The sequence below is a fragment of the Panthera onca genome, chromosome D3, assembly GCF_046562875.1.
Source record: "Panthera onca isolate mPanOnc1 chromosome D3, mPanOnc1 haplotype 2, whole genome shotgun sequence".
Classification (NCBI taxonomy): domain Eukaryota; kingdom Metazoa; phylum Chordata; class Mammalia; order Carnivora; family Felidae; genus Panthera; species Panthera onca.
In genome coordinates, this window is record NC_138350.1 from 5,020,920 (window position 1) to 5,048,919 (window position 28,000).

The 28,000-nt window shown below is 44.2% G+C and overlaps 1 protein-coding gene across 9 annotated transcripts; it reads right to left on the bottom strand.

Moving 5' to 3' along the window:
* Positions 1–2: 2 nt before the first annotated feature.
* Positions 3–28,000, bottom strand: TCTN2 (tectonic family member 2). Of its 9 annotated transcripts, none has more exons than XM_060612090.3 (18): positions 27,804–28,000; positions 27,566–27,673; positions 27,015–27,091; positions 25,977–26,172; positions 22,582–22,682; positions 17,228–17,424; positions 16,669–16,795; positions 15,496–15,637; positions 13,931–13,996; positions 12,021–12,155; positions 11,700–11,777; positions 8,473–8,553; positions 7,840–7,951; positions 4,730–4,836; positions 1,713–1,872; positions 840–965; positions 602–690; positions 3–206 (listed from the first exon to the last, which is right to left on the bottom strand). In XM_060612090.3, the coding sequence occupies exons 1-18, from the start codon at positions 27,985–27,987 to the stop codon at positions 103–105; spliced, it is 2,190 nt and encodes a 729-aa protein (XP_060468073.3). In that variant the 5' UTR covers positions 27,988–28,000; the 3' UTR covers positions 3–102. The 9 variants fall into 9 exon arrangements, with proteins under 9 accessions (XP_060468073.3, XP_081646751.1, XP_060468072.3 ...); XM_081790625.1 differs by having other exon boundaries at positions 17,183–17,424; XM_060612089.3 differs by having other exon boundaries at positions 27,003–27,091.

Below are 28,000 nucleotides of genomic sequence, written 5' to 3' on the forward strand. Positions count from 1 at the left end.
AATAAAGCGCTGCATTTATTATAATTTTACAGAGAGGTACACAGAAGTACAACCAATCACTGAAGTCTGTGGTCTGCAAGAAGTCAGATGGCAGCTGAAATTTCACACTTGGCATGTTCTGGCCCAGGGGCTACTGAGGAACACAGCTAACATGAAAAACGATACCAATAGTAAGCCCTTGGCCACGCACTGAGAATAAGGCTCCCCTGCAAAAAAATGAATGAAATGAAGCAAAATTCTTACTTCTGAACTTTTTTGGTAATTATTTAGGTAGAAGTAAACCAAAACAATAATAGTGATAATTTCTGAGTGGTAACCTTACTGGTAATTCTTTTTTAACTTTTTTCTATGCGTTTTAAGTTTTCTGTGACACATTTTTTTTAATATTATGGGGGCACCTGGGTGGCCCAGTTGGTTAAGCATCTGACCCTCGATTTCAGCTCAGGTCGTGATCTCACAGTTCGTGAGGTCAAGCCCCGAATTGGGCTCTGCGCACCGACAGCGTAGAGCCTGCTCAGGATTCTCTCCCTCTCTCCCTCTCTCTCTTCCCCTCCCCCACATTACATAATGATAAGCATTCCAGAAATCTGCTTTACCCTACCTTGATAATACCGGGTCACAGGATACAGAAGTTGTGGCCAACACACTTCATTTCTGTTACAGTCATACTCTGTAAAATTGATCTGGAATCTACAAAACATTTTAGAAGATTACAGTAGGTACAACAAAGCACGCTTTTGATGAGACGCACCAAAACCTGATGAAAGAAATAAACTTATTTTCCAGTATATATTTTTCTGCTTCCTAATAACATCAACTTAGGTTGCCAACCGGTTTACCTTGTTGGTGGATGGGGTAACTGTGCAGGTATCTTAATAAACTGGACGGACGCACTGACAGGGAAAAGGTCGGCCTTATCTTCGCAAGTAAGCCCACACTGGAACTGCCAGTTCACTAAGGAGAGCCTGGGAGGAAAAGATTTGCAGGTAACACATCCACCAATCGTTTCTAATCTGTTAAGAGCATCAGGTAACTGACAGCAACAATATAAATTGGGATTCTCTTTAAAAACGTTCAAATTCTAGTAACTTGTCCCCCTCTTTGGATGATGTAAAATTTCTAATAGCACAGAGAGAGAGGAGCACCTCAAAGGCCGATCACCCGGCTACAGTAATAAACAACAGGAGAATAAGAACAACAGCTAACCCTTTGGGAGGATTTTCCAAGTGCAAGGCGCAGTACGAAGGCGCCTTTATACGTGTCACGTGTCACGTGCACACGCACCGCGTCATTCTTAGCAGAGCACTACCAGGTGTGTCTGGTGGTTAACGTCCGCCGTTGCTGCCTATCCAGCATCCCCCCTTTGCTCTTGTTCCGGCACCCGCACCCAACTCCCCTTTGGGAGACGCCCTCCCCATCACGTACCCCAGTGGATTATTACTTTCACGGATTTCAACTGTGCTCAGCACAAAGCACCCCTTGCTCATCTCTGTCCCCCCAAGAGACCCCACAGCTTCACAAATACTTGTGAGAACAAGTTACCATTACACACACAGTGGATACATATTCCATTTATACATATACTCCCGTGGCTAATATTTGCAATTTGTAAATACACGATCAGACTGTAAAGTGGCATTTCTCTGTTCTTCGGAGCACTCTCGACTTTACTGACTCTCTCCAAACGACACTTATCCAAGATGCAATCAAACCTTGTCTCTATGCCAAGTATCTCCTGCTGAGTAATCCCTTCCACTGCACCAGCATCTGAGCTGAGGATGCGGACGTGGAGCCGGGCGGGAATATCCGTGCAGATGCCATGCACACTAACCGATGGGTCTGCCCCTGTGTCCGTGTCGGGGGCATCTGCGCCTACAGAGATGTCAAGCGGTGCATTTTGGAAAGAATAATTTAGTAACGGTTTTCCTGCAATGTCATGATGCAGGGGGAGAAAACAGGAAACGTTATTAGATAGCAATCACATTACTGCATCTTTCACCTCTAATAACTGTGTTATCCATTGAGCTCAAAACTTTTCCTTGTAAAGCCAGTCACTGGAACCTTAAAGTCCCGGACCCACGGGGGCGCCTGGGTGGCTCAGTTGGTTAGGTGTCCGACTCTTGATTTCGGCTCAAGGTCACGATCTCAGTTTGTGAGATCGAGCCCCAACGTCGGGCCCTGTGCCAACAGTGCAGAGCTTGCTTGAGATTCTCTCTTTCCCTCTTTCTCTGTCTCTCTCTCTCTCTCTCAAATAAATAATTTTTTAGTGAAAAAACTCAACTTAATAATAAAATCCTTGTTCCACATAATAGAGCCATAAATCCTGATTCAGTTCCCAAGCTCCAAGCTCCCCCAGAGTTTTAGCAGAAATACCACACAATTGCAGTAAGATGCCACAAGACAAAGGGCATGCTGTCACTGCTCTCGTAAAAGCTGTGTACGACATTTGAAATGCAGCTAACAACTTTAGTTAGTAGGGATTAAGTAGTTCGGAAGCAATTTCCTAATGTGTTGTCATAGAGTAACACACATGGAAGAGAATAGAACTGAAGAGGAAATCAACTTTCATTCATCTTGAAAACCAGCCCTCGGGAAAAGCAGCGAGGTGGATTACAGGAGGGGTGGCGGGTGGTGACACCGTGTTTTTATGACATCCAATTTCCTCCTCCTCGATGCGCGCATTCAGCGTCACTTCTCTTCTGCTTATCAACCAGGACCAGGGTTGATTTGGGCTTACGTGTGACAGAGAAGCTAACTGCTTCCACCTTGAAGGCAACAAAATGCCATCACCTCCGCTTTCTTACCTAACCACCTTGGGTTCTCGGTCTTGAAACCTGCCACACGTTCCGCTTCTCAGGTGCTTTCCTGACCCCCTCCCTCCATCCCTCGGGCAGTCCACAGCCCATCCAGCCGGCCTAGGTGGCAAAGCCCAGGAGTTGACAAGATTCTGTTTCCAGATGAGGATCCAACCCGGGGTCTAGTGGCTGGAGCATGGGGCATGGCCCCATGGCCCCCGGGACCCCTCCCAAAGTCAGAGAGTGATATGGGCACGTCGAGCCCACAGACATGACGTGATCCCTCACCGCCCACAGAGGGGAGGGGGCCGGGGATCATAATGATCCAGACCGAATCACAACGGGTGAGAAGAGCACAGGCAAGTGTCTGGATGGTTCTTTGTGCGAATTCCAGCCCGCTGAGCCGAAGCGACCGAAGGTGGTAAGGTAAGGCGTGCAGGACGCAGAGAGCTGCTTACACCGGCCAGGCAGAGGGGAGGGGTGCAGCCGCACCCGCAGCGACAGGAGGGGACTTAGGAAAGCGGGTACTGCAGAGCCGGTTAGCTCTCTCTGGCCCCAAAAGGCAACCCGTTAATGAGAGCAACAGAAGAAGCTTTCTTTCTGTTCAGCATATTTACACACTTAAGACCCCCCACGACGTCAGAAAGACTTGCCGCCTGACTTGCCGGCTGCGGAGACAGCAAAGAGGCCGGAACCCCGGCTTTTGGTCCCAGTTCTGCCACCACAAACCGTGGCCTCGAGCTTCCGCACTGACAAGCAGAGCGAGCTGGAGCTCAGTGGCCAGACACACGTATCGGATTCACAGCTGAACTCGGGTGTGCCGTGGCAAGCTAGCGTGGCTCACCGCTGCTGCCCGTGCCACGCACCTCACCTCCTTGGCCGATCGATCCCCTGCAAGCCCTTCGCTGCAGACACCCCGGCCCGAGTCTTCCTACCCGGCCTGGGTGGTCCCTGCTCTCCTGACCTGCTGCACATTAACGTCTTTCTTTTCTAACGGCTCTGTTGGGACACAATTCATATGCCACACAACTCGCCCATTTAAAGTATACAATTCAGTGGTTTTCAGTACACGCACAGAGTTATACGGCCATCGCCAAATTCCATTTGTCATGCCCCCAAAAGAAACCTTGTGCCCATTAGCAGTCACTCCTCGTTTCCTCCCAACCGCCCCCGCCCCTGGCGACCACCAGTGTGTTTTCTGTCTCTACAGATCTGCCCATTCTGAGCATTTCATGCACGTGGCATCAGACAGTTCGTGTCCGTTTGTGTCTGGCTTCTTTCACTCAGCATCACGTTCTCAATCACCTTATTTTCTTTTAGGTTAACAACATTGCTCTGATAAATTAAAAAGTCCGTTCTCATCTGCCTACATCCCTGGCGGTCAAAAACAGCAATGCAAACTGAAATGCGCTGAAAAGCTTCAACACTCATTTAGACTTCCTTTTACAAAGACTTAGCTCATAAAACAACTGGGCAGTTTGAACTTCATGTGGCTTTTCTCTTAAACAAAAATGGTGGGGCGCCTGGGTGGCTCAGTTCGTTGGGCGTCTGACTCTTGATTTCAGTTCAAGTCATGATCTCACAGTTCGTGGGTTCGAGCCCCATGTCAGGCTCTGCGTTGAACACAAAGCCTGCTTGGGATTCTCTCTCTTCCTCTCTCTCTGCCCCTCCCCCACCAGCACACATGCTCACTTGCGCTCTCTCTTTCTCTCTCTCTCAAAATAAATAAACTTAAAAAAAAAGGGGGGGCATCGTTAATAAGAGGTAAAAGATGTGAAGAGCCTGCTGGCTGGAGAATTAACCTCTAAAAACAAACGTCATTTGAGCCACAGCAAAGGAAGAGCTGCCGTGTGGGGCTCCCACACACGCAGGGCTTGCACTATGTAGTCATAGCAACAAGTTACACGCTGCACATCTATGCAGCTTTGACTTACGTATTATTTCGACCCAGCCATCGCTAGGATCGTTGTAATTGGAGTTGCCTCTCATTGCAACATGAGTTGCTTGTATTAATGAATCAAGTAGTTCAACAGCATTCTCCCTGCAAAAGAGTAAGACATTTCTCAGCACGTGACCGGTGGGTCTCATCCTGAAGTCCTTTCGAGGGAGTATCTAGGTTGTGCTTGCTGGGTGCCTAAATAAAAAGGTGCCAGAGGAACTGGCATTAAAAGCTGGCTGGGTGTCTTTGTTCTCTCTCTCTTTTTTTTTTAATGTTTATTTATTTTTGAGAGAGACAAGAGAGCAAGCAGGAAAGAGAGAGAGAGGGAGACACAGGCTCTGAGCTGTCAGCACAGAGCCGGACTCTGGCTCAAACTCATGAACTGCGAGCTCGTGACCCGAGCCAAAGCCAGACACTTAACTGACTGAGCCACCCAGGCACCTCGTGTCTTTGTTCTCTTTGGTGGACCTAAGCCACTTGGGGAGGACATAGAGAAGCGATCTTTCACTTTGGACTTCAAATGTTAGTAACTTATGTTGGTCTCATGTAGTTTATAGACTCCATTGGGTGGTCACAAAAGTTGGGAGGTGGGTAGATCACATATTGAGTTACCAGGATAAATTTATGGGCCGTAGTGATCCAATAGCAAAAAGAACCTTTTAAGTATCTAGCTAGGTTTTTGAGCCATAAGATTAAGTGAAGATTAAGAATTAGAGGACGCCTGGGTGGCTGTCGGTTAAGCAACTGACTTTGGCTCAGGTCATGGTCTCAGGTGCACGAGTTCGAGTCTTGCTTCAGGTGAGCTCGAGCCCCATTTTGGGTGAACATGAGCCCCATAACAGGTGAGCCCCGCTTCTCTCTCTCTCCCTTTCTCTCTCTCTGTCCCTTGCTCACTTGTGCCCTCTCTCTCTCAAAAAATAAGTACATACATACATACATACATACATAAAATAAAACAAAATTAAAATTAAATTAAATTAAATTAAAATAAAATAAAATAAAACAGCTTCTTTAAAAAAAAGAATTGGAACTTAACATCCTTCCTTTCTGGCAATGTCATTGACAGGTAAAAACCTTATAAACTGCAGGAGAGAGCCTTCTATCCCACAATCAAGAGCCTCTGCTGATAAGTGATACCCGCAGTCTACTTCCTGTCTAGGGCCTCCCCCATCTTTTCCCATGTAGTTCCCAAAGAACTACACTACTTGGGATGTGTTACAGACAAAATGGGTATAAGGATACATGCAATAAAAACCACAATGAGGGGCACCTGGCTGGCTCAGTCAGTTAAGCATCAGACTTTGGTTCAGGTCATGATCGCATTGTTCGTGAGTTTGAGGCCTCCATCGGGCTCTGTGCTGTCAATGCAGAGCCCATTTCAGACCCTCTGTCTCCCTCTCTCTCTGCCCCTCCCCTGCACATGCACTAGTACTCTCTCTCTCTCTCTCTCTCTCTCTCTCTCTCTCAAAAATAAATAAACATTAAAAAAAATGTTAAACCCTCAATGAGATATTTCTTCACACCTACTGAGATGACACCTATCAGAAAATCGGGGAGCAACTGGGTGGCTCATAGGTTAAGCGTCCAACTTCAGCTCAGGTCACGATCTCGAAGTTTTTGAGTTTGAGCCCCGCGTCGGGCTCTACACTGACAGCTAGGAGCCTGGAGCCTGCTTCGGATTCTGCGTCTCCCTCTCTATCTGCCCCTCCCACACTCATGCGTGCACGCTCGTTCTCTCCTCTCTCTCTCTCTCAAAAATAAACATTAAAAAAATTATTTAAAAAACAGAAAATAGTAAGTGTTGGGAGGATGTGGACAAATTGGAACCCTCTTACCTTGCTGGTAGAAATATAAAATGGTGCAGCCACTGAAAATAATGCAGTGGTTCCTCAAAAAATGTAAGCATAGAATTACTCTGTGACCCAGCAATTCCACTCCTGGCTACATGCCCAAAATAACTGAAAGCAGGGAGTCAAACAAAAATGGGCGTGTGAACGTTCATAGCAGCACTATTCACAACAGCCAGAAGGTAGAAAGAACTCAAATGTCCATTCACAGATGAACAGATAAACAAATGTAGTGCAGCCGTACAATGGAGTATGACTCAGCCACAGAAGGGAGCCCAGCGCTGACACCTGCTACAACATGAATGAGCCTCAAAAATACTAAGCTGAGTGAAAGAAGCCCGACACAAAAAGTCACCTATCGTACAATTCCATTGATATGAAATGTCCAGAAGAGGTAACTCCCTAGAGATTGGTGGTTGCCAGTGGCTGGAGGAAGGGGGAGGGGGAATGACGGTTAGTGGGCACGGGCTTCCTTCTGCAGAGATGAAAACGTCCGGGAACTAAATAGGGGTGGTGATTACACAACATCATAAATGCACCAAATGTCACTGAATTATTTACTATAAAATATTAATTGGGGGCGCCTGGGTGGCTCAGTCGGTTAAGCGTCCGACTTCGGCTCAGGTCACGATCTCGCGGTCCGTGAGTTCGAGCCCCGCGTCGGGCTCTGGGCTGATGGCTCGGAGCCTGGAGCCTGCTTCTGATTCTGCGTCTCCCTCTCTCTCTGCCCCTCCCCCGTTCATGCTCTGTCTCTCTCTGTCTCAAAAATAAATAAACGTTAAAAAAAATTTTTTTTTAAATATTAATTGTATTATATTCACCTCAATTTAAAAAAAAAAGAATGCATTTGCATATCCATTAACACACTTTCCAAATGCCACCCAGACAAGTGCAAGGTTCTTTATACACCACGTAACAAGTATTCTTTGAATGTTAACCACCCCAATTGTATTTGTCTCCTGGCCTTTTTATACTTCTAGGAGTATTGGGTTCCAATGATGAACAGACTTGAGCAGAGCAACTGCATAAATATGGATGAAAGGGCTTCAGTCCCAGGGAAGAACTCGATTCCCCCTCTATCAATATTTGAACCAATTGTGAATAAACTGTACTTATTCACTGTCCACTACCAATTTTACAAAAGCTTTTAATTCGTACTGTAATTTTTTACAGTCACGTTGTCTTTACTGTTCGTGCGGTGAATTCGTTTTAAGCAAACCACTCAAAACGCAGGAAAATTGGCCAATGATACACTCACCTGAGCTGAGTACAGTTTTCACTGGTCCCAACTTCTAAAAGACATCCAGATAGTGCATTTTCTCCAAATAAAATGGGTTTGAAAGTTGCTGATGTACACAAACCCCTTCCAGCTAGAAAATAAGAAGGTTGTCCTCTTACTATTTTTGCTAAATGAAAGTAAAGAGTTACTTCAAAGTTTTTCTTGGAAAACAGTATGTAGAAATAAAGTTTCCAGTTTTTGAGAACTGAGGTCATTGTCACTCTACTCCTTTCAAAGCTGAACAAAGGAGCCTTTCTGTACCTTGACTGGGATCGGTGGTTTATTCTAAACATGTGAGTTAACGCCTTCTGGCAGAAGCAGGTAAGTGCCACCAAGGCACAGGTTTCCCATAGTTCAGAACAAATCTACAGTCGTGTCTCCAGGCAACCACGTATTTAAGTCTCTCTTACAAATGACTAGCTCTTCAGGTGCAAACAGTGTTCAATTTTGAGAAAACGGAGAAGCATGATCTCCCCCATCCCTACCCCCACCCCCACCGCCACTAAATAAACCAACAGGAGTTTGAGGTGATTACGTGATTCGATGCAGAATATGGCAATATTTCCAGTTCTAGCTTACCGAAGGGCTAATCGTATTACCAAACCAGATTACCCGATTGCCAAAGGTGCAGAGTCGTCACGTTATTCACCCTGTTGGCATTTAGAGCTCGAACAGGCTTGCCAAGTTGGTAACCTAGACAAACAGAATAATAAGAAGCTAAAGTTAATCTGATACAGCAAGCGTGACCTTGTCAAACAGTATGAAAGAGGAATACACAACACAAGGAAACACGCGGAAAAAGCTGTGTCAGAATACAGTTGAGCAGCGCCTGGGTGGCTCAGTCGGTTACGTGTCCGACTTCAGCTCAGGTCACGATCCCACGGTTCATGAGTTCGAGCCCCGCGTCGGGCTTTGTGCTGACAGCTCGGAGCCTGGAGCCTGCTTCCGATTCTGTGTCTCCCTCTCTCTCTGCCCCTCCCCCATTCATGCTCTGTCTCTCTCTGTCCCAAAAATAAATAAACGTTAAAAAAAAAAAAAACTTGTTAAAAAAAAAGAAAATAAGCTGCGTACTTGACACTTCACCTCTAAAAGCTCTGACATAACATCTCCTGAAATAAAGGATATTCTTCTACAGAACCATGATACCAATATTTCTCCTGAGAAAATTAATAATTCCTTAGAATCAAATCCTATCCAGTTCATACTGCTATTTCCCCCGAAGTCCCCAAAAACACGTTTTAGGGCTGTTTCTACAAACCGGGATGCAACTGGGGTTCACGCGTGGTGTTTGTGCTTCCAACGTCACCTCTCACCACTCGGGAACAAGCAGCCTCCCCTCCGGCCGCGGTTCGACCCTGCCCGCGTGCACTACCCCCCATGCTCACTTCTGCCCCGTTGGCCTCCCCGGGGCCAGCCCTGCTCTCAGCCCGCACTGGCTGCTTTCCAAGGTACAATCTCCTCCGCACAGCCCACAACAGAAACACGCTGCAGGCAGAACTCTGACTCACTCTGCCTCTCTTCCCGCACTGAGATCAGAACCTGCGCCTACAAGATACTTAACACGGTTCCTTAACGACGGAGAGTTTAGGGGCATGGTCGACATTCTACTTCCCTGAAGCTCCGGAGTACCTGTGCGTAAGCCCCGTGCTCCTTTATTCATTTTCTTATATTGTTCTCTGTTGTTTCCATGACCCCGGGCTGTCTTTCCAAGTGAGACCGTGAATTCTTTGAGGAGAGGGCCCATGTCGTGTAGTCTTCCTAAAACCCCTCCTGCCTCACAAAGTGCTGTATATACACAAGCTATTTCACAGACTGATCAGTTCTGGCTCATAATCAGATTATTCTTTTTTGACAAGAGCTTCAACATTTTTCACACGTTCTGATGGTGCTTCTCAGAAATCATGTGAAATTGAATCATGGAATGAAAACCCTTAAATTCCAGCAGCCTGCTAGGAAACCCAACAATATTAATTTATTTTTAATGTTTGTTTATTTCTGAGACAGAGAGAGAGCATGAGCAGGGGAGGGGCAGAGAGAGAGGAAGAGAGAATTCAAAGCAGGCTCACACTGTCAGCACAAAGCCCGATGTGGGGCTCAAACCCACAAACTTCGAGATCACGACCTGAGCCGAAGTCGGACATTCAACCAACCAAGCCGCCAAGGTGCCCCGAAACCCGACAATAAAATCCAAAACTCCACATTAACAAGTACACTAAAATCTCATTTAAAAGAAAAAAAAAAAAAAAAATATATATATATATATATACATATATACACACACACACATAGGGATGCTTGGGTGGCTCAGTCAGTTAAGCGTTGGACTCCCGATTTCAGCTCAGGTCATGATCTCACAGTTTCTGAGATCGACCCGCACATCAGGCTCCACACTGACAGCACAGAGCCTGCTTGGGATTCTCTCTCTTTCTCTGCCCTCCACCTCCACTCTCACATGCTTTCCCTTTCCCTCAAAATAAATAAATAAATTTTTAAAAATATATATGTAAAATAGATCATGCATTATTATTAAATCAATATGTACAAATATTGAAAATCATGCAAACTACAAAGTTATTTAAAAGTAAAAAAGTTTTGAAAATAAATAGGGAGTCTGCGAGTCGCTTAAGTGTCCAACTTCGGCTCAGGTCATGATCTCACAATTCAAGAGTTCGATCCCCATGTCAGGCTCTCTGCTGTCAGCACAGAGTCTGCTTCAGATCCTCTGTCCCCCTCTCTCTGCCCCACCCCTGATCTCAAAAATAAACATACATACATACATACATACATACATAAAAGTAACCAATAAATAAAAGTAAAAAAAGTTGTTCCTTCATGGTTACTTACTGCCTGATTAAGAATAGTAAAAGGAAGGACAAATTTTTTAAAAACAATGATAGTTTATCCATCCAACATATACTTACTGAACACCTACTATGGTTCAAGTCAGTGCTGTTCAATAAAAATACAATGCAAGCCACATATGTGATTTTTAAATATGACATATTTTTAGAATTTTTTAGACATTAAAAATTTTTTTCTAGTAGCCCCATTAAAAAAAAGAGAGAAAAAGGAGATGAAATTAATTTGAAGAATGTATTTTATTCAACTCAATATATCCAAACATTATCATGTCCACATATGCCGCTGGCCACATTGCAAGTGCCTAGCAGGTGGGCGTGACTAACAGCTGATACATTGGACCTGCAGTTCTCCTTACTGTTTTAAATTTTTTATGTTTATTTATTTTTGAGAGAGGCAGAGAGAGACAGAGCGTGAGCAGGGGAGGGGCAGAGAGAGAGGGAGACACAGAATCCGAAGCAGGCTCCAGGCTCTGAGCTGTCAGCACAGAGCCCGATGAGGGGCTTGAACCCACAAACCGTGAGATCGTGACCTGAGTTGACGTCAGACGCTTAAGCGACTGAGCCACCTGGGTGCCCCTCTCCTTACTGTTTTTAAGCGCTAAGGAGGCAACAGTGGATTAAAGAAGCAAACAAATATATAATGAACCAAGTGATGCCATATTTGCACATAATGACAAAACGCACATGCCTGGAACTTCACAGTCCCCATGAAGTCTCTCCATGGACTCCATCGCGTCTCCATCTATAGCTTCTTATTTCTTAAAAAGCTAATTTTACCAACACTTCAAAGGCATTATACAAACAACAACAAAAAACCAAGCTGTTATCAGAAAAAGAATACAGTGTCACAAAAGAGAAAGAGACAGGCTAGAATCACAAACTACAATTGGAGAGAGTTACTTATAATCATCACTGTGGTACAGGAGTATTCAATTAAAATATGTTTGTAGGATCAGTGATTGACATACACTATCTTACCTGGATTTCCAGAAAATTCCTTTTCATCACCACTATTATAGCTTAAAAATTTTACTGTAAATCTCTGTGTCATGATCCCTAGAAATAAAACACAATATAAAATATAGTGTGTACCATTTTACTAGGGAAAGAAATTATCCCCCACAGTGTCATTTTCTTTATCTTATAATTACATTTTGACATGCAAAAAAAAGCCTTTTTTATTAAATCACAATTACAAATAAGAAAAAAGTCTGACTTGGTTTTACACGTAATAATTATGAGAATCTTAAAAAAAAAGTTTTCAACTGAAAACATTCTCACTGCTCTCAACAGATTTACCTTTCTGGTGAGCATTAATTGCTACCCTAATAATTTTGACACTTATTTCGCTGATTGTATTATTATTCCATCTGAAAATATAATGTTCTTCCACATTCACATTTCTGGGGGCCGATCCATTACTTAAAAGTGTTTCTGCAAATAAAAAAAAAATTCTGTCATAAATTAACGACCTTGAGCTCAGGTCTATTATTGGTCCCACCGAGTCAGCACTGGCCACCCCCCCCCCCCCCCACAGCATCACAGTATCTATCCTTTCCCTTCCATTTCTGTACCCCCGGAATGTGGCTCATAGTTCGATCCAGAGACGTGCTCAGTAGAATGTTTGTCAAAAATGAAAGGCTAACAGAAGGTCGCCTCCTTAGAAACAGAGGCCTGCCGTCTAGTTCACTACTATATTGTCGGTATTTGCTAAGATTCGATGAATGAATAAATTTGAGAATTACAACATACTGCAGAGAAATACAAATATCCTTAACAAAAATCCTGATGACATTAGCCAAACTCTGAATCATTTGTTTGGCTGCATTAAAACTGCAAAGTTTAATTATCAAAAAGAAAAAAAGATGAAACTTAACAGAAGACCATGGGGGAAGGGAAGGGGAAAAAAAAAAAAACAGTGACAAACTGAGAGGGAGACAAACCATAAGAGACTCTCAAAAACAGACCACAAACTAAGGGTTGATGGAGGGAGGGCGGGGGATGGGGAGGGGAAAACGGGTGATGGGCACTGAGGAGGGCATTTGTTGCGATGAGCATCGGGTTTTATATGTAAGCGATGAATCACGGGAATCTACTCCGGAAGCCAAGAGCACACTGTATACTCTGTATGTTTGCTACCTTGACAATAAATTATATTTTTAAAAAAAAAGAAGAAAAAAGAAACGAGTAAGAGAAAGGCTACGGCAAGAAAAAAAAGAAAGAAAGGAAAGAGGGGCACCCGGCTGCCTCAGTCAGTAGATCGTGTCACTCTTGAGCTCAGGGTTGTGAGTTCAAGCCCCATCTTGGATGTGGAAATTACTTAAAATAAAAAAGTCTTTAAAAAATTCTTTTTTTAAAGAAGGGGCACCTGGGGCGCCTGGGTGGCTCAGTCGGTTGGGTGTCCGACTTCAGCTTAGGTCATGATCTCACAGCTCCTGAGTTTGAGCCGTGCATCGAGCTCTGTGCTGACAGCTCAGAGCCTGGGGCCTGCTTCGGATTCTGTGTCTCCCTCTCTCTCTCTACCCTCCTCAGCTCATGCTCTGTCTCTCTCTGTCTCAAAAATAAATAAATGTTAAAAAAATAAAAAATAAAAAAAATAAAGAAGGGGCACCTGGGTGGCTCAGTTGGTTAAGCATCTGACTCTTGATTTCGGCTCAGGTCATGATCTTCCGAGCATGAAATCGAGTCCCACGTCAGGCTCAGCAAGGAGCACAGAGCCTACTGGGGACTCTCTCTCCCTCTCTCTCTGCCCCTCCCCGACTTACGCTCACTCTGTTTCTCTCTCTAAATAAATAAACAAATAACCTTAAAAATAAATATAAATATAAATATATATATATATAAATATATATACATAATAAATAAATAAAAATAAAAATAAAAAAATAAAAAGGAAAAGAGAACAAGAAACATAAATGTTGGTTCCCTGGAAAACATTTTCGAAAAGGTTCACAGAGCCTGAAAACTGGCAGGGACACTGGAGCCCCCACAGCTCGGGACTAGGCAACTGGCTCCAGGGCACAGATACGGCTCCGCAGCAAAGCAAGATGGAACAGGGAACAAACAGAATGTGGAACAGACAAAGTTCTAATTGCCGTGAACCTCCTTAAATTCTTAATAAAAACATATTTACCCTAAGACTCTATACTCCTTACAAGAAATGACACATATTTCTGTAGAAGTGATGTAGAAGCGTGACGTTAAATTACCTGTCCTGGTGATGAACTTGTCTGGGTCGGTTGCTTCCTCATAGATTACCCTTGGTGTAACGATGCCTGAAAAGATACAGAAATTAACTTCACAGGACTACGTGGCCCAACACGATCACATTTACTTATTGAAAGCGAAAGCTAATCAAGCAAATACGATAACTGCGCCTGACCCGTGTGCCAGCTACAAAACTCTCCCGCTCCCCAGACGCCACCAAATAGGAATCCCACTGTTCTTGGCATCTGATAACAACGGAGGAGGAGGATCCAAAGTCAGTGATCATAATCCTGAGAGCCACTCTCCTATAGGAACAAAGAGGCGGTCCACGACCGGGCGGAGTGTAACAGGAGCGCTCGCTTAACAAGCGGCTTGGGGCTTCCTCAGAAAGTTAAATCACCACGTGACTCGGCAATGCCACTGGCAGGTGCAGCTCCAGGAGAAACGCAAGCCTGTGCTCACACAGACATCTGCACGCGAGTGTTCAGAGCAGCACTCCCGCGGTCGCCGAAAGCTGGAAACCCAAATGCCTCGCAAAGGACGAACGGATAACACACGTGGCACAGATATCCATGCGATGGAATATTGCCCAGCCATAAACATGGGTGACGTTCTGGTCACGGCGGCTACGCCTTGAAGATGTGACGCTAAGTGAAAGAAGCCAGACATAAAAGACCACGTAGTGTAGGATTCCTTTGTTACGGGAATTCCAGAACAAGCAAATCCATAGAGATGGAAAGGAGAGTAATTAATGGTCCCTAGGGGTCAGGGCACGGGGAGGAAGAAGAGGCTGTTGGTGGGTACGGGAAGGGGAGGGGTGTCCTTTAGGGGGAGGAAATGTTTTAGAACTAGACAGAGGTGATGGTGGCACAGCATTGTGTATGTACTAAATGCCACTGAATTGTACACTTCAAAATGGTTGACTTTAGGGGCACCTGGGTGGCTCAGTTGGTTAAGCATCTGACTCTTGATTTCAGCTCGGGTCGTGATCTCACAGCGGTTCATGAGATCGAGCCCCACATTAGGCTCTGCACAGTGCGGAGACCGCTTGGGATTCTCTCTCTTCCTCTCTCTCTCTCAACATAATATAAATAAAAATAAACATTTAAAATGGTTGATTTTATGTTATGTGAATTTTGCCTCAACTTTTATTTATGTATTTTTTTAGTGTTTATTTATTTTTGCGAGAGAGAAACAGAGGGAGCACGGGAGAGGGGCAGAGAGAGAGGGAGACACAGAATCGGAGGCAGGTTCCAGGCTCTGAGCGGTCAGCACCAAGCCTGAGGCGGAGCTTGAAATCACAGACAGCGAGATCGTGACCTGAGCTGAAACCAAGAGTCAGACGCTTAACCGGCTGAGCCACCCAGGCGTCCCTCAATTTTTAAAGAAGAACTAATATGCAATGTGCTATCCTATGGAACGGGACTTTTTCTGAAGAAAACGCTTTCTTCGACGGACAGCTGAAATATTTTAAATTGACCCAGTAGAAGTGATTTATACTCTCATGAGATCACGGTTTCTGTCGACACCCGGGTCTGTGTTCTTTTTGCAAACCACCGCGACGTACCTCCCAGCACACCATTCTTGATCTTGGCATTGATAATACCATCTCGTTCCTGGGATACTTCCAAACGAGTGGCGCACTGCACATCGAAATTCTGAAGGAAAGCCACCGGTGCGTTCTGTAGGCACTGCCCAGCCAGGGACACCTGAGGGTGAGGGAGAATCCCAACAGGGCTGTGACTTCTCTTCGAATCATAAAATAGCGACCAACATCTCACGCAAGCGCTCTTTCTGCGGCCTGCTCCTACCGATGGCTTAGTTTCAGCAACGACTAGTTCACTCACTAGATGACCAACGAAGAAAATGATCTAGTTAATTTGCTACACAAAGTCTGGAAGCTTTGTCACAATAAGTATTATTTAACGAAAACAAAGAAAATTTCCTGCTCTGCTCCATTGACTTTGCAGAAACACGATTATATTCGACTTCATTTTCTCTCCCTCATGACAACCATACTTTTGTTAAAACTGTAAAAAATGGATTCCTTAAACAGTGAAGAGAGACGATTTGGACTCCCGTGTTTTCTTTCCACAAATGCTTTTTTCCTCATGACTTTGGACTTAAAAAAATATTTTGGGGCACCTGGGTGGTTCAGTCGGTCGAGCGTCTGACTTCCGCTCAGGTCATGATTTCACAGTTCGTGGGTTCGAGTCCTGCATCGGGCTCTGTGCTGACAGCTCAGAGCCTGGAGCCTGCTTTACATTCTGTGTCTCCCTCTCTCTCTCTGCCCCTCCCCTGCTCTTACTGTCTCTCTCTCTCTCTCCAAACTAAATAAAATATTTTTAAAAATAAATAAAAAAATAAAGATTTCACACGAAGCTCTATATAGCCTTGAGATATTTTTCAAAATCTCTGGAATATTACATTAGATTATATACTTATAGCTTACAAGAAATTGGCTGTGAAACTAACAGAAGTGCAGAATGGTAGTTATTTCCGTGGAAATTTATAGAATTTGTTTTGGTTGGTAAGTTCACTCTGAGATTTAGCAACGACAGTGGTTAATTTAAGAGAGACTATTAAAAATAAAATCCACAGACCAGAAAGAGTTGAGTACCTGGAAAGTCCACAGGAGAAATAACTTGGGACGAGATTTTTAACAGCAGTGTAAGTCAAATTAACAACAGGAGGGGAAAATTTGTAAAAGGCCCTAGCATGTTCAAATTGAAATTCTTACCTGCGGAATGGTAAAATATGCCTTGTCGACAGTCATGATTGGATCTCCTTGTTTGTAACCGAAGTCTGAGAAGTCTCTCAGATCAGTATGCAGATACACTTCGGCAGAAGCCTGTGGCCTAGAGGAACTGTAAATCGATGAGGATTATCGCTACTCCTTCTGGCCGGTATCTGCTAAAAACAATTCTTCTTGCATTTTCTTTTTTTTACTTTTTTAATTACAAAAATATTTGTACCAAAAGCCAAAAAGCTGTACACTGGAAAGTGGTTAGCGGTTCATTTTATGCTCCGTGAATTTTACTTCAATGATAATAATAATAAAGTTGTAAAATTTCAACATGACAGAAAGGTACCAGAAAGAAACTGAGGCCCCCGTGAGCCCACCACCGGTTTCCCAAACCCAGATAATCACTATTCACCATTGGTGGTAACTGACCAATTTCCTTTGGGTGAGGCCCAATTCTCTCAAAGGCTGAACACAAAACAAAGTCGCTAACGGACATGGAAGACTGAACCTCATGTTGAGGACCTGGGGGGCCCGTGGGGGCCCCAACACGCACACGGAGCCGTGGTAGAAGTAGCCCAGGAAGGGCGAGTTGGCCAGCGGCGACTGCACACACAGGAACGGGAACCAGCCCGGGGCCTCCGGCGCCCCCTGCGCGGAGCACAGCTGGTCAAACAGAGGGTTGACATCGCCTCCAAAAACGCCGGTGAAACAGGCCTCTCTGAACAGTCCTGTGAGATCCGACGAGCATTCCTTGGAAGGAAACGTGAAGGAGCGGTGAGCAGACAGCAGCTTCTGGGGTGCCCGCCACCAGCTCTCAGGGGAAGAGGACGCCACCGAGGAAGATGAAGCAACACAATCGCCATCCAGGCTGCCAGTGCTACGTGGTCACAGAAAGTAAAATCCTGCTAGAATTTCTCTCCTCAGCTCCCCACGAGCCTCCAAGTCAGTAATTTCAGGCCTTCAAGGGAACCACATCCTTAATGGGGACATAGATGTGCCCACAAAAAAACAAAAACAAACAAACAAGCAAAAGTAGGAAGAGAAGAAAATATGGAAGACACTCCAAGTGGGGAATAAAACAGAGTAAACTTCCCTTTTTAATTGTCATCACCATCCAAACCCCTAGCCCAGAGAAACCTAAAGACATCTCGAGTTCAGGGCAAACAGTCCGTATTCCCTAAGAAACCTTAAGGCCATCGCTGTATTATAACACGACCCAATTAATGTCACCAAGAAGTGACTTCATTCCTGCATTCGGTTCTTCATCCATTTTCTTCCCCATTTCTCAGAGGACTTAGAGAACTAAAAGTTAAAAATGTCCCGAATCCGGAACCCTCTTGCACTGTTGGTGGGAATGCAAATTGGTGCAGCCGCTCTGGAAAGCAGTGTGGAGGTTCCTCAGAAAATTAAAAATAGACCTACCCTATGACCCAGCAATAGCACTGCTAGGAATTTATCCAAGGGATACAGGAGTACTGATGCATAGGGGCACTTGTACCCCAATGTTTATAGCAGCACTCTCAACAATAGCCAAATTGTGGAAAGAGCCTAAATGTCCATCAACTGATGAATGGATAAAGAAATTGTGGTTTATATACACAATGGAATACTACGTGGCAATGAGAAAAAATGAAATATGGCCTTTTGTAGCAACGTGGATGGAATTGGAGAGTGTGATGCTAAGTGAAATAAGCCATACAGAGAAAGACAGATGCCATATGGTTTCACTCTTATGTGGATCCTGAGAAACGTAACAGAAACCCATGGGGGAGGGGAAGGAAAAAAAAAAAGAGGTTAGAGTGGGAGAGAGCCAAAGCATAAGAGACTCTTAAAAACTGAGAACAAACTGAGGGTTGATGGGGGGTGGGAGGGAGGGGAGGGTGGGTGATGGGTATTGAGGAGGGCACCTTTTGGGATGAGCACTGGGTGTTGTATGGAAACCAATTTGACAGTAAATTTCATATATTAAATAAATAAATAAATAAATAAACATTAAAAAAAATAATAAATAAAAAAAAAAAATGTCCCAAATCCTTTGTTCCCTGACAGTAGGAAAATAACTTTTTAAAAAATTTTTTTCAATGTTTATTCATTTTTGAGAGACAGAGACAGAGCATGAGCGGGGGAGGGGCAGAGAGAGAGGGAGACAGAATCCGAAGCAGGCTCCAGGCTCTGAACTATCAGCACAGAGCCCGACGCCAGGTTCGAACCCACAGGCCATGAGATCATGACCTGAGCCCAAGTCGGACGCTTAACTGACTGAGCCGCCCAGGTGCCCCGGAAAATAACCTTTAACCAAGAACAATTCAAATTAAAAAATTGATCATGTCCGAAGTGATAAGTAGCAGCTGTCCAAAGACATCACTGACCCACATACTAAACACTGCCAGGGGCTGGTGCTGTGTATATCGATACCATATATGACAAACACGAAAGAGGTTAGAAACAGGGCACAGCACTGCAGTCTGGAAGAAAGAGGAAGAGAATACCATATGTTTCTATTGATATTGACAGATGATATGCTCTATTCTTAAATTAAATATAATTGTTATTATAAGTGCAATTGTTGGTATGAGAGTTACAATATAAATAAAGGTCCTAAACTTTCCTTTTCTGTTTTGTAAAACCAACCACGATATAATTGCACTCATCCAAAAACAGGAGTGACTGGGGCCACAGTAAATGTGCCTCTTTTGCAACTCTCATTCCTCTTAAGTCTCAAATAAGGATTAAAAATGTGTATTTGAGGAGGGGCACCTTGGTGGCTCAGTCGGTTAAGTATCTGACTCTTGATATCGACTCAGGTCATAATCTCACAGTTTGTGAGTTTGAGCCCCACGTTCGGCTCTGCACTGACAGCACGGAGCCTGCTTGGGATTCTCTCTCTGCCTTTCTCTCTCTCCCTCTCTCTCAAAATAAATAAATAAATAAACTTAAAAAAAAAATTAAATTAAATTAAATTAAAAAAAAAAAAATATATATATATATATATATGTATGTATTTGACCTGGATCAGGCAACTTTTTCTAGATATGACACTAAAAGCACAAGCAACAAAAGAAAAACTTGATTAATCGAATTTCAACAAATTTAAAAAACTTTTGGGCTTCAAAGGACACCAACAAGAAAGCAGACACCTACACAATGGGAGATGTTTGTCGCAAATCATATACCTGATTTGGGACTAGTATCCAGAAGGTATAATGAATTCTTATAGTTTAACAACAAAAAGACAACCCGATTGAAAAATGGGCAAAGGAGGGAAAGAAATGAGAGCTTTCCCCCTAAGGTCAGGAACACAAGAGAGATGTCCACTCTCACCACTGTTATTCAACATAGTACTGGAAATCCTAGCCTCTGCAGTCAGACAACACAAAGGAATAAAAGGCATCCAGATTGTCCAGGAGGAGGTCAAACTTTCACTCTTTGCAGATGACATATACTGTATATGGAAAACCCAAGAGTCCACCAAAATACTGCTAGAACTGATCCATGAATTCAGCAGAGTCACAGGATATAAAATCAACGCACAGAAATTGGATGCATTCCTATACATCAATAATGAACTGACAGAAAGAGACATCAAGGAATTGACCCCATTTACAACTGCACCAAAAACCATAAAATACCTAGGAATAAACCTTACCAAAGAGGTGAAAAATCTATACACTGAAAACTATATAGGAAGCTTACGAAAGAAATTGAAGAACACACACAAAAAATGGAAAAATATTCCATGCTCCTGGATAGGAAGAGCAAATATTGTTAAAATGTCAATACTACCCAAAGCAATCTACATATTCAATGCAATCCCTATGAAAATAAGACCGGCATTCTTCACAAGAGCTAGAACAAACAATCCTAAAATCTGTATGGAACCAGAAAAGGCCCCGAATAGCCAAAGTAATGTTGAAAAAGAAAACCAAAGCTGAAGGCATCACAATTCCAGACTCCAAGATGAATTACAAAGCTGTCGTCATCAAGACAGCGTGGTACTGGCACAAGAACAGACACTCAGATCAATGGAACAGAATAGAGAACCCAGAAATGGACCCACAAACGTATGGCCAACTAATCTTTGACGAAGCAGGAAAGAATATCCAGTGGAATAAAGAAAGACAGCCTCTTCAGCAAGTGGTGCTGGGAAAACTGGACAGAGACATGCAGAAAAATGAACCTAGACCACTTTCTTACACCAAACACAAAAATAAACTCAAAATGGATGAAAGACCAAATGTAAGATGGGAAGCCATCAAAATCCTAGAGAAGAAAGCAGATAAAAACCTCTTTGCCATACGACTCAGCAATTGCACTACTAGGTACCTATGCAAGGGCTACAGGTGTGCTGTTTCAAATGGGCACATGCACCCCAATGTTTATAGCAGCACTATCGACAATAGCCAAAGTATGGAAAGAGCCCAAATGTCCATTGACAGATAAATGGATAAAGAAGATGTGGTATATATATATACAACGGAGTATTACTCGGCGAACAAAAAGAATGAAATCTTGCCATTTGCAACAACGTGGATGGAACTAGACGGTATTATGCGAAGTGAAATTAGCCAGACAGAGAAAGACAAATATCCTATGACTTCGCTCATACGGGGAATTTAAGATACAAAACAGATGAACATAAGGAAAGGGAAGCAAAAATAATATAAAAACAGGGAGGGGGACAAAACATAAAAGACTCTTAAATATAGAGAACAAACAGAGGGTTGTTGGAGGGGGTGTGGGACGGGGAATGGGCTGAATGGGGAAGGGGCACTAAGGAATCTACTCCTGAAGTCATTGTTGCACTATATGCTAACTAATTTGGATGTAAATTAAAAAATAAATTAGTTAATTTTAAAAAATGGGCAAAGGATCTAAAGCGACATTTTTTCAAAGATATAAAAATGGCCAACAAGCACATCAAAAGATGTTCAACGTCATTTGCCACTACGGAAATACAAATCAAAATCACAATGAAATACCACTTCACACCCACCGGGATGGCTATCATCAAAAAGACTGTAACAAACGTAGATGAGGACATGGAAAAAACTGCAACCCTTCTACACTGCTGATGATGCAAACGTAAAAACCATGCAGCCACTTTGGAAAACGGTTCCTCAAAAGGTTAAACACACAGTTCCTATAGGACAGAGCAACTCCACCCCTAGGTAATATATCCAAGAGAAATGGAAACACACGTCCAAACCAAAACTTGCACACAAATGTTCACGGAAGCTTCATTCGTAACAGCCAAAAAACGAAAGCAATCCAAGCGTCCGTCGACTGATGAATGGATTGGCAACATACGGTCTGTCCATGCGATGGAATGTGACTCGGCCATAAAAAGGGACAAAAACAGGGCGCCTGGGTGGCTCAGTCGGTTGGGCGGCCAACTTCGGCTCAGGTCATGATCTCGTGGTCCGTGAGTTCGAGCCCCGCGTCGGGCTCTGTGCTGACAGCTCGGAGCCTGGAGCCTGTTTCAGATTCTGTGTCTCCCTCTCTCTGACCCTCCCCCATTCATGCTCTGTCTCTCCCTGTCTCAAAAATAAATAAAACGTTAAAAAAAAAAAAAAAGGGACAAAAACAGACACCTGCCACAACGCGGATGACCCTTGGACATTTCGTGGGTTCAAGACCCACACTGGGCTCCACGCTGATGGCACAGAGCTTGCTTGGGATTCTCTCTCTGCCCCTACCCTGCTTGTGCTCTGTCTGTCTGTCTCTCTCTCTCTCAAAACAAATGAATAAACTTAAAAAAAAAAATTAAAAAAAAAAAAAAACAATCTACAACACAAAACACAATCTTACTTTTCAAAGCCCATCTATGAAAAAGCTGTATGGGGAACTGTATCCTTTACATGCTATTGGGTATAGTAACCTTTGTACCCGTAATCGAAAAGAGCTTACCTGGTCACAGCAGCAGCGGACGTCACAGGCCCCAGCGGTCAAATTACAAGGACAAGGACCCAGGGGTTGATACACCTGGTTGGGAATAACAGTCACATTCTCTGAAAAGTACAAACGACAGAGAAGTCCAGCCATGAAACACTCTGACAAAGCATTGCCACATTTTTGATACTCAAAAGAAAGCTGAATCATTGTTTTACAAATCACCAGGACCAAATATTACACATTAAGGAATCCCTGAGTTATGCATAAACCCTATCTGGGCCTGTATCTACTACTCCAACAAAAACCCAAATATAGGAAAATATGCTAGTTATAACAAAATGAAGTCACGCTTGACCTTAAAGATAATCATGACTAAAATTTACAAGTTAGGATAAAGGTAACGCACTGACTTTATTTTTCAATACACTGAACAATCCTTTTCGTAACACAGACTGACATTACCCATTGACCCCTTCAAATGCGTTACCTTTTCCAGCAGATAAAACCGAAGCCATGAGGACATTTCAGAGACATTATCTGGGGGCCCATTTGGCCGCAAGATTACGTCTAATCATGCTACCTGCTCGACCTCATGTCCTATCGCACTGCAGACCCAACTCTTTATATCCTGATTCTAGCTCAAGTGTGGAAGTATGGGGGAAATTAATAATTTTTACATGAATTGGAAAAGGAATACGTCACATTACATTTCAACCTCCTCATTCAGAATCCAGACAGTAATGTTTCCAGATCCCCTGCGGCAATTTATCAGATAAATTTTACTTTGAAACTTTACTTTTGTCCTCAGATTGGGTACATGTTGAAAAACTACGTAGCACTGGGTGTTGTATGGAAACCAATGTGACAATAAATTTCATATATTAAATAAATAAATAAATAAATAAATAAATAAATACCGATATAGTTTAAAAAAGAAAAAAGAAAAACTACGTAGCAATCACTTATAACAGTTAACTTCAATGACATGACAGTTGAAGCATCTCAAAAACAGCTAATTATGCAGAATTCTATGCTAGAATATAGTAGAACCCCAGTATGTCAATGGTCTCAGGAATAAGGAGAAGGTCTGAGTAACATAGTCTGTTACTCAGGCAAGGGTCTGGCCATCAGTATCATCAAACCAGTGGAATAAAAACAGGGCATTTTAGAATCGGGTTTTACTATGCGATATATAGGTAGGTATCTGTGCATCTACCTATATGTCTCCTACGCCATTTGCTACCTTGATTGTTCCTAGGCGTACCACGTACCTCCCATCTGTCCTTCCGTCCTTGTTCTCGTTCTGATCTCTGTCTGACTGGGTGCAAAATTTTTCATACCTTCATGGGGTCAGAGCGAACATCTCATAACTACCAATACACAGAGTCTAATTTTCCTAAGTTTGGCTATTTATACAAAGACGTTCTGATCTGTTACCTAAATGCAGTCAAGCATATTTTTTAAAAAGAAGAAAAGTCACCACGTTGAATGGTACAGCTACTAATCCTTCCTGTAGATTTTTTTCAGCACCCCCTGAATATTATTTTTTGGCTTTAAATTTTAAGCATTAGAGAATGTTTTTTTGGTTTTTTCTCCCAAAAACAAAACTTTAGACCTTTAAATTGGTCACAGATTCACATGTTCAAAAAACTCAAGAGGAGGCACCTGGGTGGCTTTGTCGGTTAAGCATCTGACTTTGGCTCAGGTCATGATCTCATGGTTCATGGGTTTGAGCCCCGCATCGGGCTCTGTGCTGACAACCCGGAGCCTGGAGCCTGCTTCGGAATCTGTGTGTGTGTGTGTGTGTGTGTGTGTGTGTGTGTGTGTCTGACCCTCCCCAGCTTGTGCTCTGTCTCAAAATTAAATAAATAAACTTTAAAAAAAAATTTAACAAAAAAACCTCAAGAGGATCTAAAAAAAGGTACACAGTGAAGTCCTCCCAGCCAGCCCTTCCTGTTCCCACACCACTTGCCCAAATGGCCCTACATGGTTAGCTTCTCAGATAGCCTTCCAGAACTTCCGTATGCAAATATATAGTCTCACTCCATGCTATAAGCACCCGTGTGCGGCTGCTTTTTGCACTTGGTAATAGATCTTGGAGATGTTTCCGCGTAAGCACACTGAAGGCAGGGTGGCCCAATGGATGGCACCGTCTGAACATATCTAACCCTCCTCAACTTCCAAAATCACAAGGGGGATCACAGTGAGGGGATGTGATAAGGGAAGCGACAGTGTGGGAGTCTCAAAATGACAAGTGACAGACCTTCGCTACTGAGGACAAACGCTTCTCCCTTCATCCCGGGGGACTGCAAAGGCAAGAGTTGCTACGTTGACTGCAGGAGACAGGGAACATGGTGGTGGCACCTATCAAAGTGGACCTTCAACACTGGCACAGCTACATCCTGTCGTTCTTAGAAAACCTGCTGTGTGAACGGGAGAATAACACAAGGCCATTTTCGTGCCCAAAAGCAGACGTGCACAAAAGATATTTGCTCTAGCCACACACTGCATGCTGGAAGTGACTCAGATTCCATCAGTAAGAGACTAGTCAAATACACAACGGTATCTGCACGTGATGGAATATTATGCAGCTATTAAAAAGAATGAGGTGAACCTACATGCGTTTATATGGAACTTATTTATTTTTTTTACCAATTTTTTTAATGTTTACTTACTTTTGAGAGAGGGAGAGACAGAGTGCAAATGGAGGAGGGGCAGAGAGAGAGGGAGACACAGAATCTGAAACAGGCTCCAGGCTCCAAGCTGTCAGCACAGAGCCCGACGCAGGACTCGAACCCACGAACCGTGAGATCATGACCTGAGCCAGATTCGGACATTCAACCAACAGAGCCACCCAGGTGCCCCTATATGGAATTTATTTCTAAAAGGCATAGAATAGTGAACTGTGTGTTATTAGTGTGTGTATGTATTGTTTTTGAAACAAGAGAATACCACATGCTTCCATAAGCATAAATTAATAGGCTGACACTAGAAAGGGAGCTGGACGTCCAAAGCTTTCACTGAAAATCCACTGGGTTTTTTTTTTTGTTTGTTTGGTTTCTTGGTTTCTTTGTTTGTTTTGTTTTTTGTAAACTCCTTCATTAATCTTTCCCTTGACTTTTTTTTTGGTTTGGGTTTTAAGATGGAGTCATAAGAATCAAGACACAGAAACAAACCTCACTCTCTCCCTTTCAGGCAGTCTACAAAGATACAAACGGCACAGCGGAATAACATAGATCCTAATTAAGTGCAATAATACAAAGTAGAAACTTCTAAAGTAAGAAAATTAAACAAAAGGAAAGTAGGCTGAAGAAGGCAACACTGACTCCAGAGCAAAGCGGACAAAGGGCACGGCAGGCACTCAGAACCCGACAGGCAACGTTCGGCGTGAATGTTTGGACGTGACTTGCCTGATGCATTCCGGGCCAAAGAAGAGTTGGCGTAAATCTCCACTCGAATGAGCAGATGTGCTAAACAGGACGAATTGTGAGAGGCCGAAACCAGAAGAGTTTGGACAATACACGGGGGCTCTGAGAAGGGATCTGTCTCGTTAGCGGAACACCCTTGCAGACCCCTCTTCAGCCTCACTGTCACATCCAACGCGCTCTGAAAGGAAAAGTTGCTGCACTTTTTAAGGTGACTCGACCCAGCATGGATAATTATAAGAACACACAATGGAAAACACAGCAAAATCACACAGCTGCCTCAGTTCACTTTACGAAAGGAAAACCGTACGCAAAGCTGCCATCATTCAGCCGGTAAACCTCTGGCGATTCGTAAGCCCTGATTCCTAATCCTCAGTTTAACAGAAAAGCAAGCAAGTCTGATAAATTAACTCAGTTTGTCCAGCATCTTTTTAGTTTTTCTTTTTTATCATCCTATCAGCATATCAGCAGAAGACTAAATACACACATTAAAAACTCAATGAAAAGAGTCCCCAGTTCCTGGGGTGCACGCAGTCGCTTTCTCGTCCATATTTCCATTGCTGATGTCTTGCACATACTAGGCATTCAATAAAACATTTATTGAATGAGAGTTGTTGTTTTTTTTTTAAGTAGTCTCCATGCCCAGCATGGAGCCCAGCGCAGGGCTTGAACTCACGAACCGTGAGATCAAGACCTGAGCTGAGGTCAAGATTTCTGAGTCACAGATCCATTTGAAAATCTGATGGAAGCTGGCAACCATCTCATGAGGAAAATGCACACACACATAATGTTACACACAATTTCAGTGAGTTCACAAACTTCTTGAAACCCGTCCAAGGACCGCTAGCCCTACCGTAAGCACCTCTGGGCTGGAGGGGCGTCTCCTCGATCTGGTAACCCGTAGTCTCACAGTGGTTCCAAGCACAGACAAAACCATACCTTGTCCAACCAAAACAGCACTGCAGAAACACTGAATGTGGGTCTCCGCAGACGCCCCGGGAAAAGTTTTACCTCTGGCCTTACCACACTGGGGGTCACAGTCAAGCTCCAGTCTCCCATCTCATTGGTCAGCGCTCCACAAGCTGGGGTTGGCAATAAGCCTATGGGGGAGAAGATTAGGATGCAAGGAGGCAGTATTGCCCAGCAGCTAAGGGTGTGCATGCTGGAGTCAGGCTCCCTGGGAGGGAATCCTTTTCCAAGCCTGGGATTGGGCCCTTCACAAGCTGTGCGACTTTGGACAAGTAACAGCCTCTGCGAACTCTCGTGTCTTCATGTGTTACAGACATGAAAGTGTATTACTGTTCTTACTGGGGAAATGCAGTGATGCATGTAAACCACAAGGGACAGGCAGCTCAGTGAACGTGAGCCATTACTGTTCCAGGCTTTCTTTCACCAAGCCTGTCCGTCGGTCCTCTCTGGTCCACAGCAGCCCCCCATTCCTGCTCCCACGCCGACTTTGCAGTGGACAGCGGCCGGGGCCCCAGGGGATGCCACCTCCTGGGATGCCACCTCCTTGGGCGGCGTGGCCCTGGCCCAACCCCCACCCTCCCCACAGGGAGGGCCGGACTCCTTACCCTCCTTGTCCTGCAGCAAGGCCAGGGACACGGTCACATCCTCGGTGCCTCCGACCAGGGAAGCGCTGACCGCAGGGCCGGTCATACGGATGAAAGCAGGGATGAAAACTGGGCGGGAAAGAAGGGGAAGGGCGGAGTTACTAGTTGCAAGGGCACCCGGAGGAGTCCCAAATCTGGCCCGTTAAACGCCTCGTCCCCAACCCACCCGCCCTTCGGGCCCCTGCCCTGCCGTACACACCCAGGTCCCCCCACAGCGGCCTCAGGACGCCCAGCAGAAGGAGAAGCCCCAAGAGCAGAGGGGCCGGCGGCGGCAAGCCCATGCCTGGGGCTCGCGCGGCCCGCTTCACAAACCCGCTCCCGGGCCTGGAAGCTGGGACGCTCTGTACGCGATGACTGGGCGCGCGCCGCCCCGCCGCCGCCATCTTGTCAAACCAA

Excerpts from the sequence above, each read along its gene's own strand:
- TCTN2 (XM_078435915.2), bottom strand. The coding sequence starts at position 27,987 with ATGGCGGCGGCGGGGCGGCGCGCGCCCAGTCATCGCGTACAGAGCGTC. Across the intron at positions 7,952-8,472 it reads TCTGCACCTTTGGCAATCGG|CTGGAAGGGGTTTGTGTACA; the intron begins GTAATCTGGTTT and ends CTTATTTTCTAG. Across the intron at positions 1,873-4,729 it reads TGGCTGGGTCGAAATAATAC|GCGCAGATGCCCCCGACACG; the intron begins GTAAGTCAAAGC and ends ACATCTCTGTAG.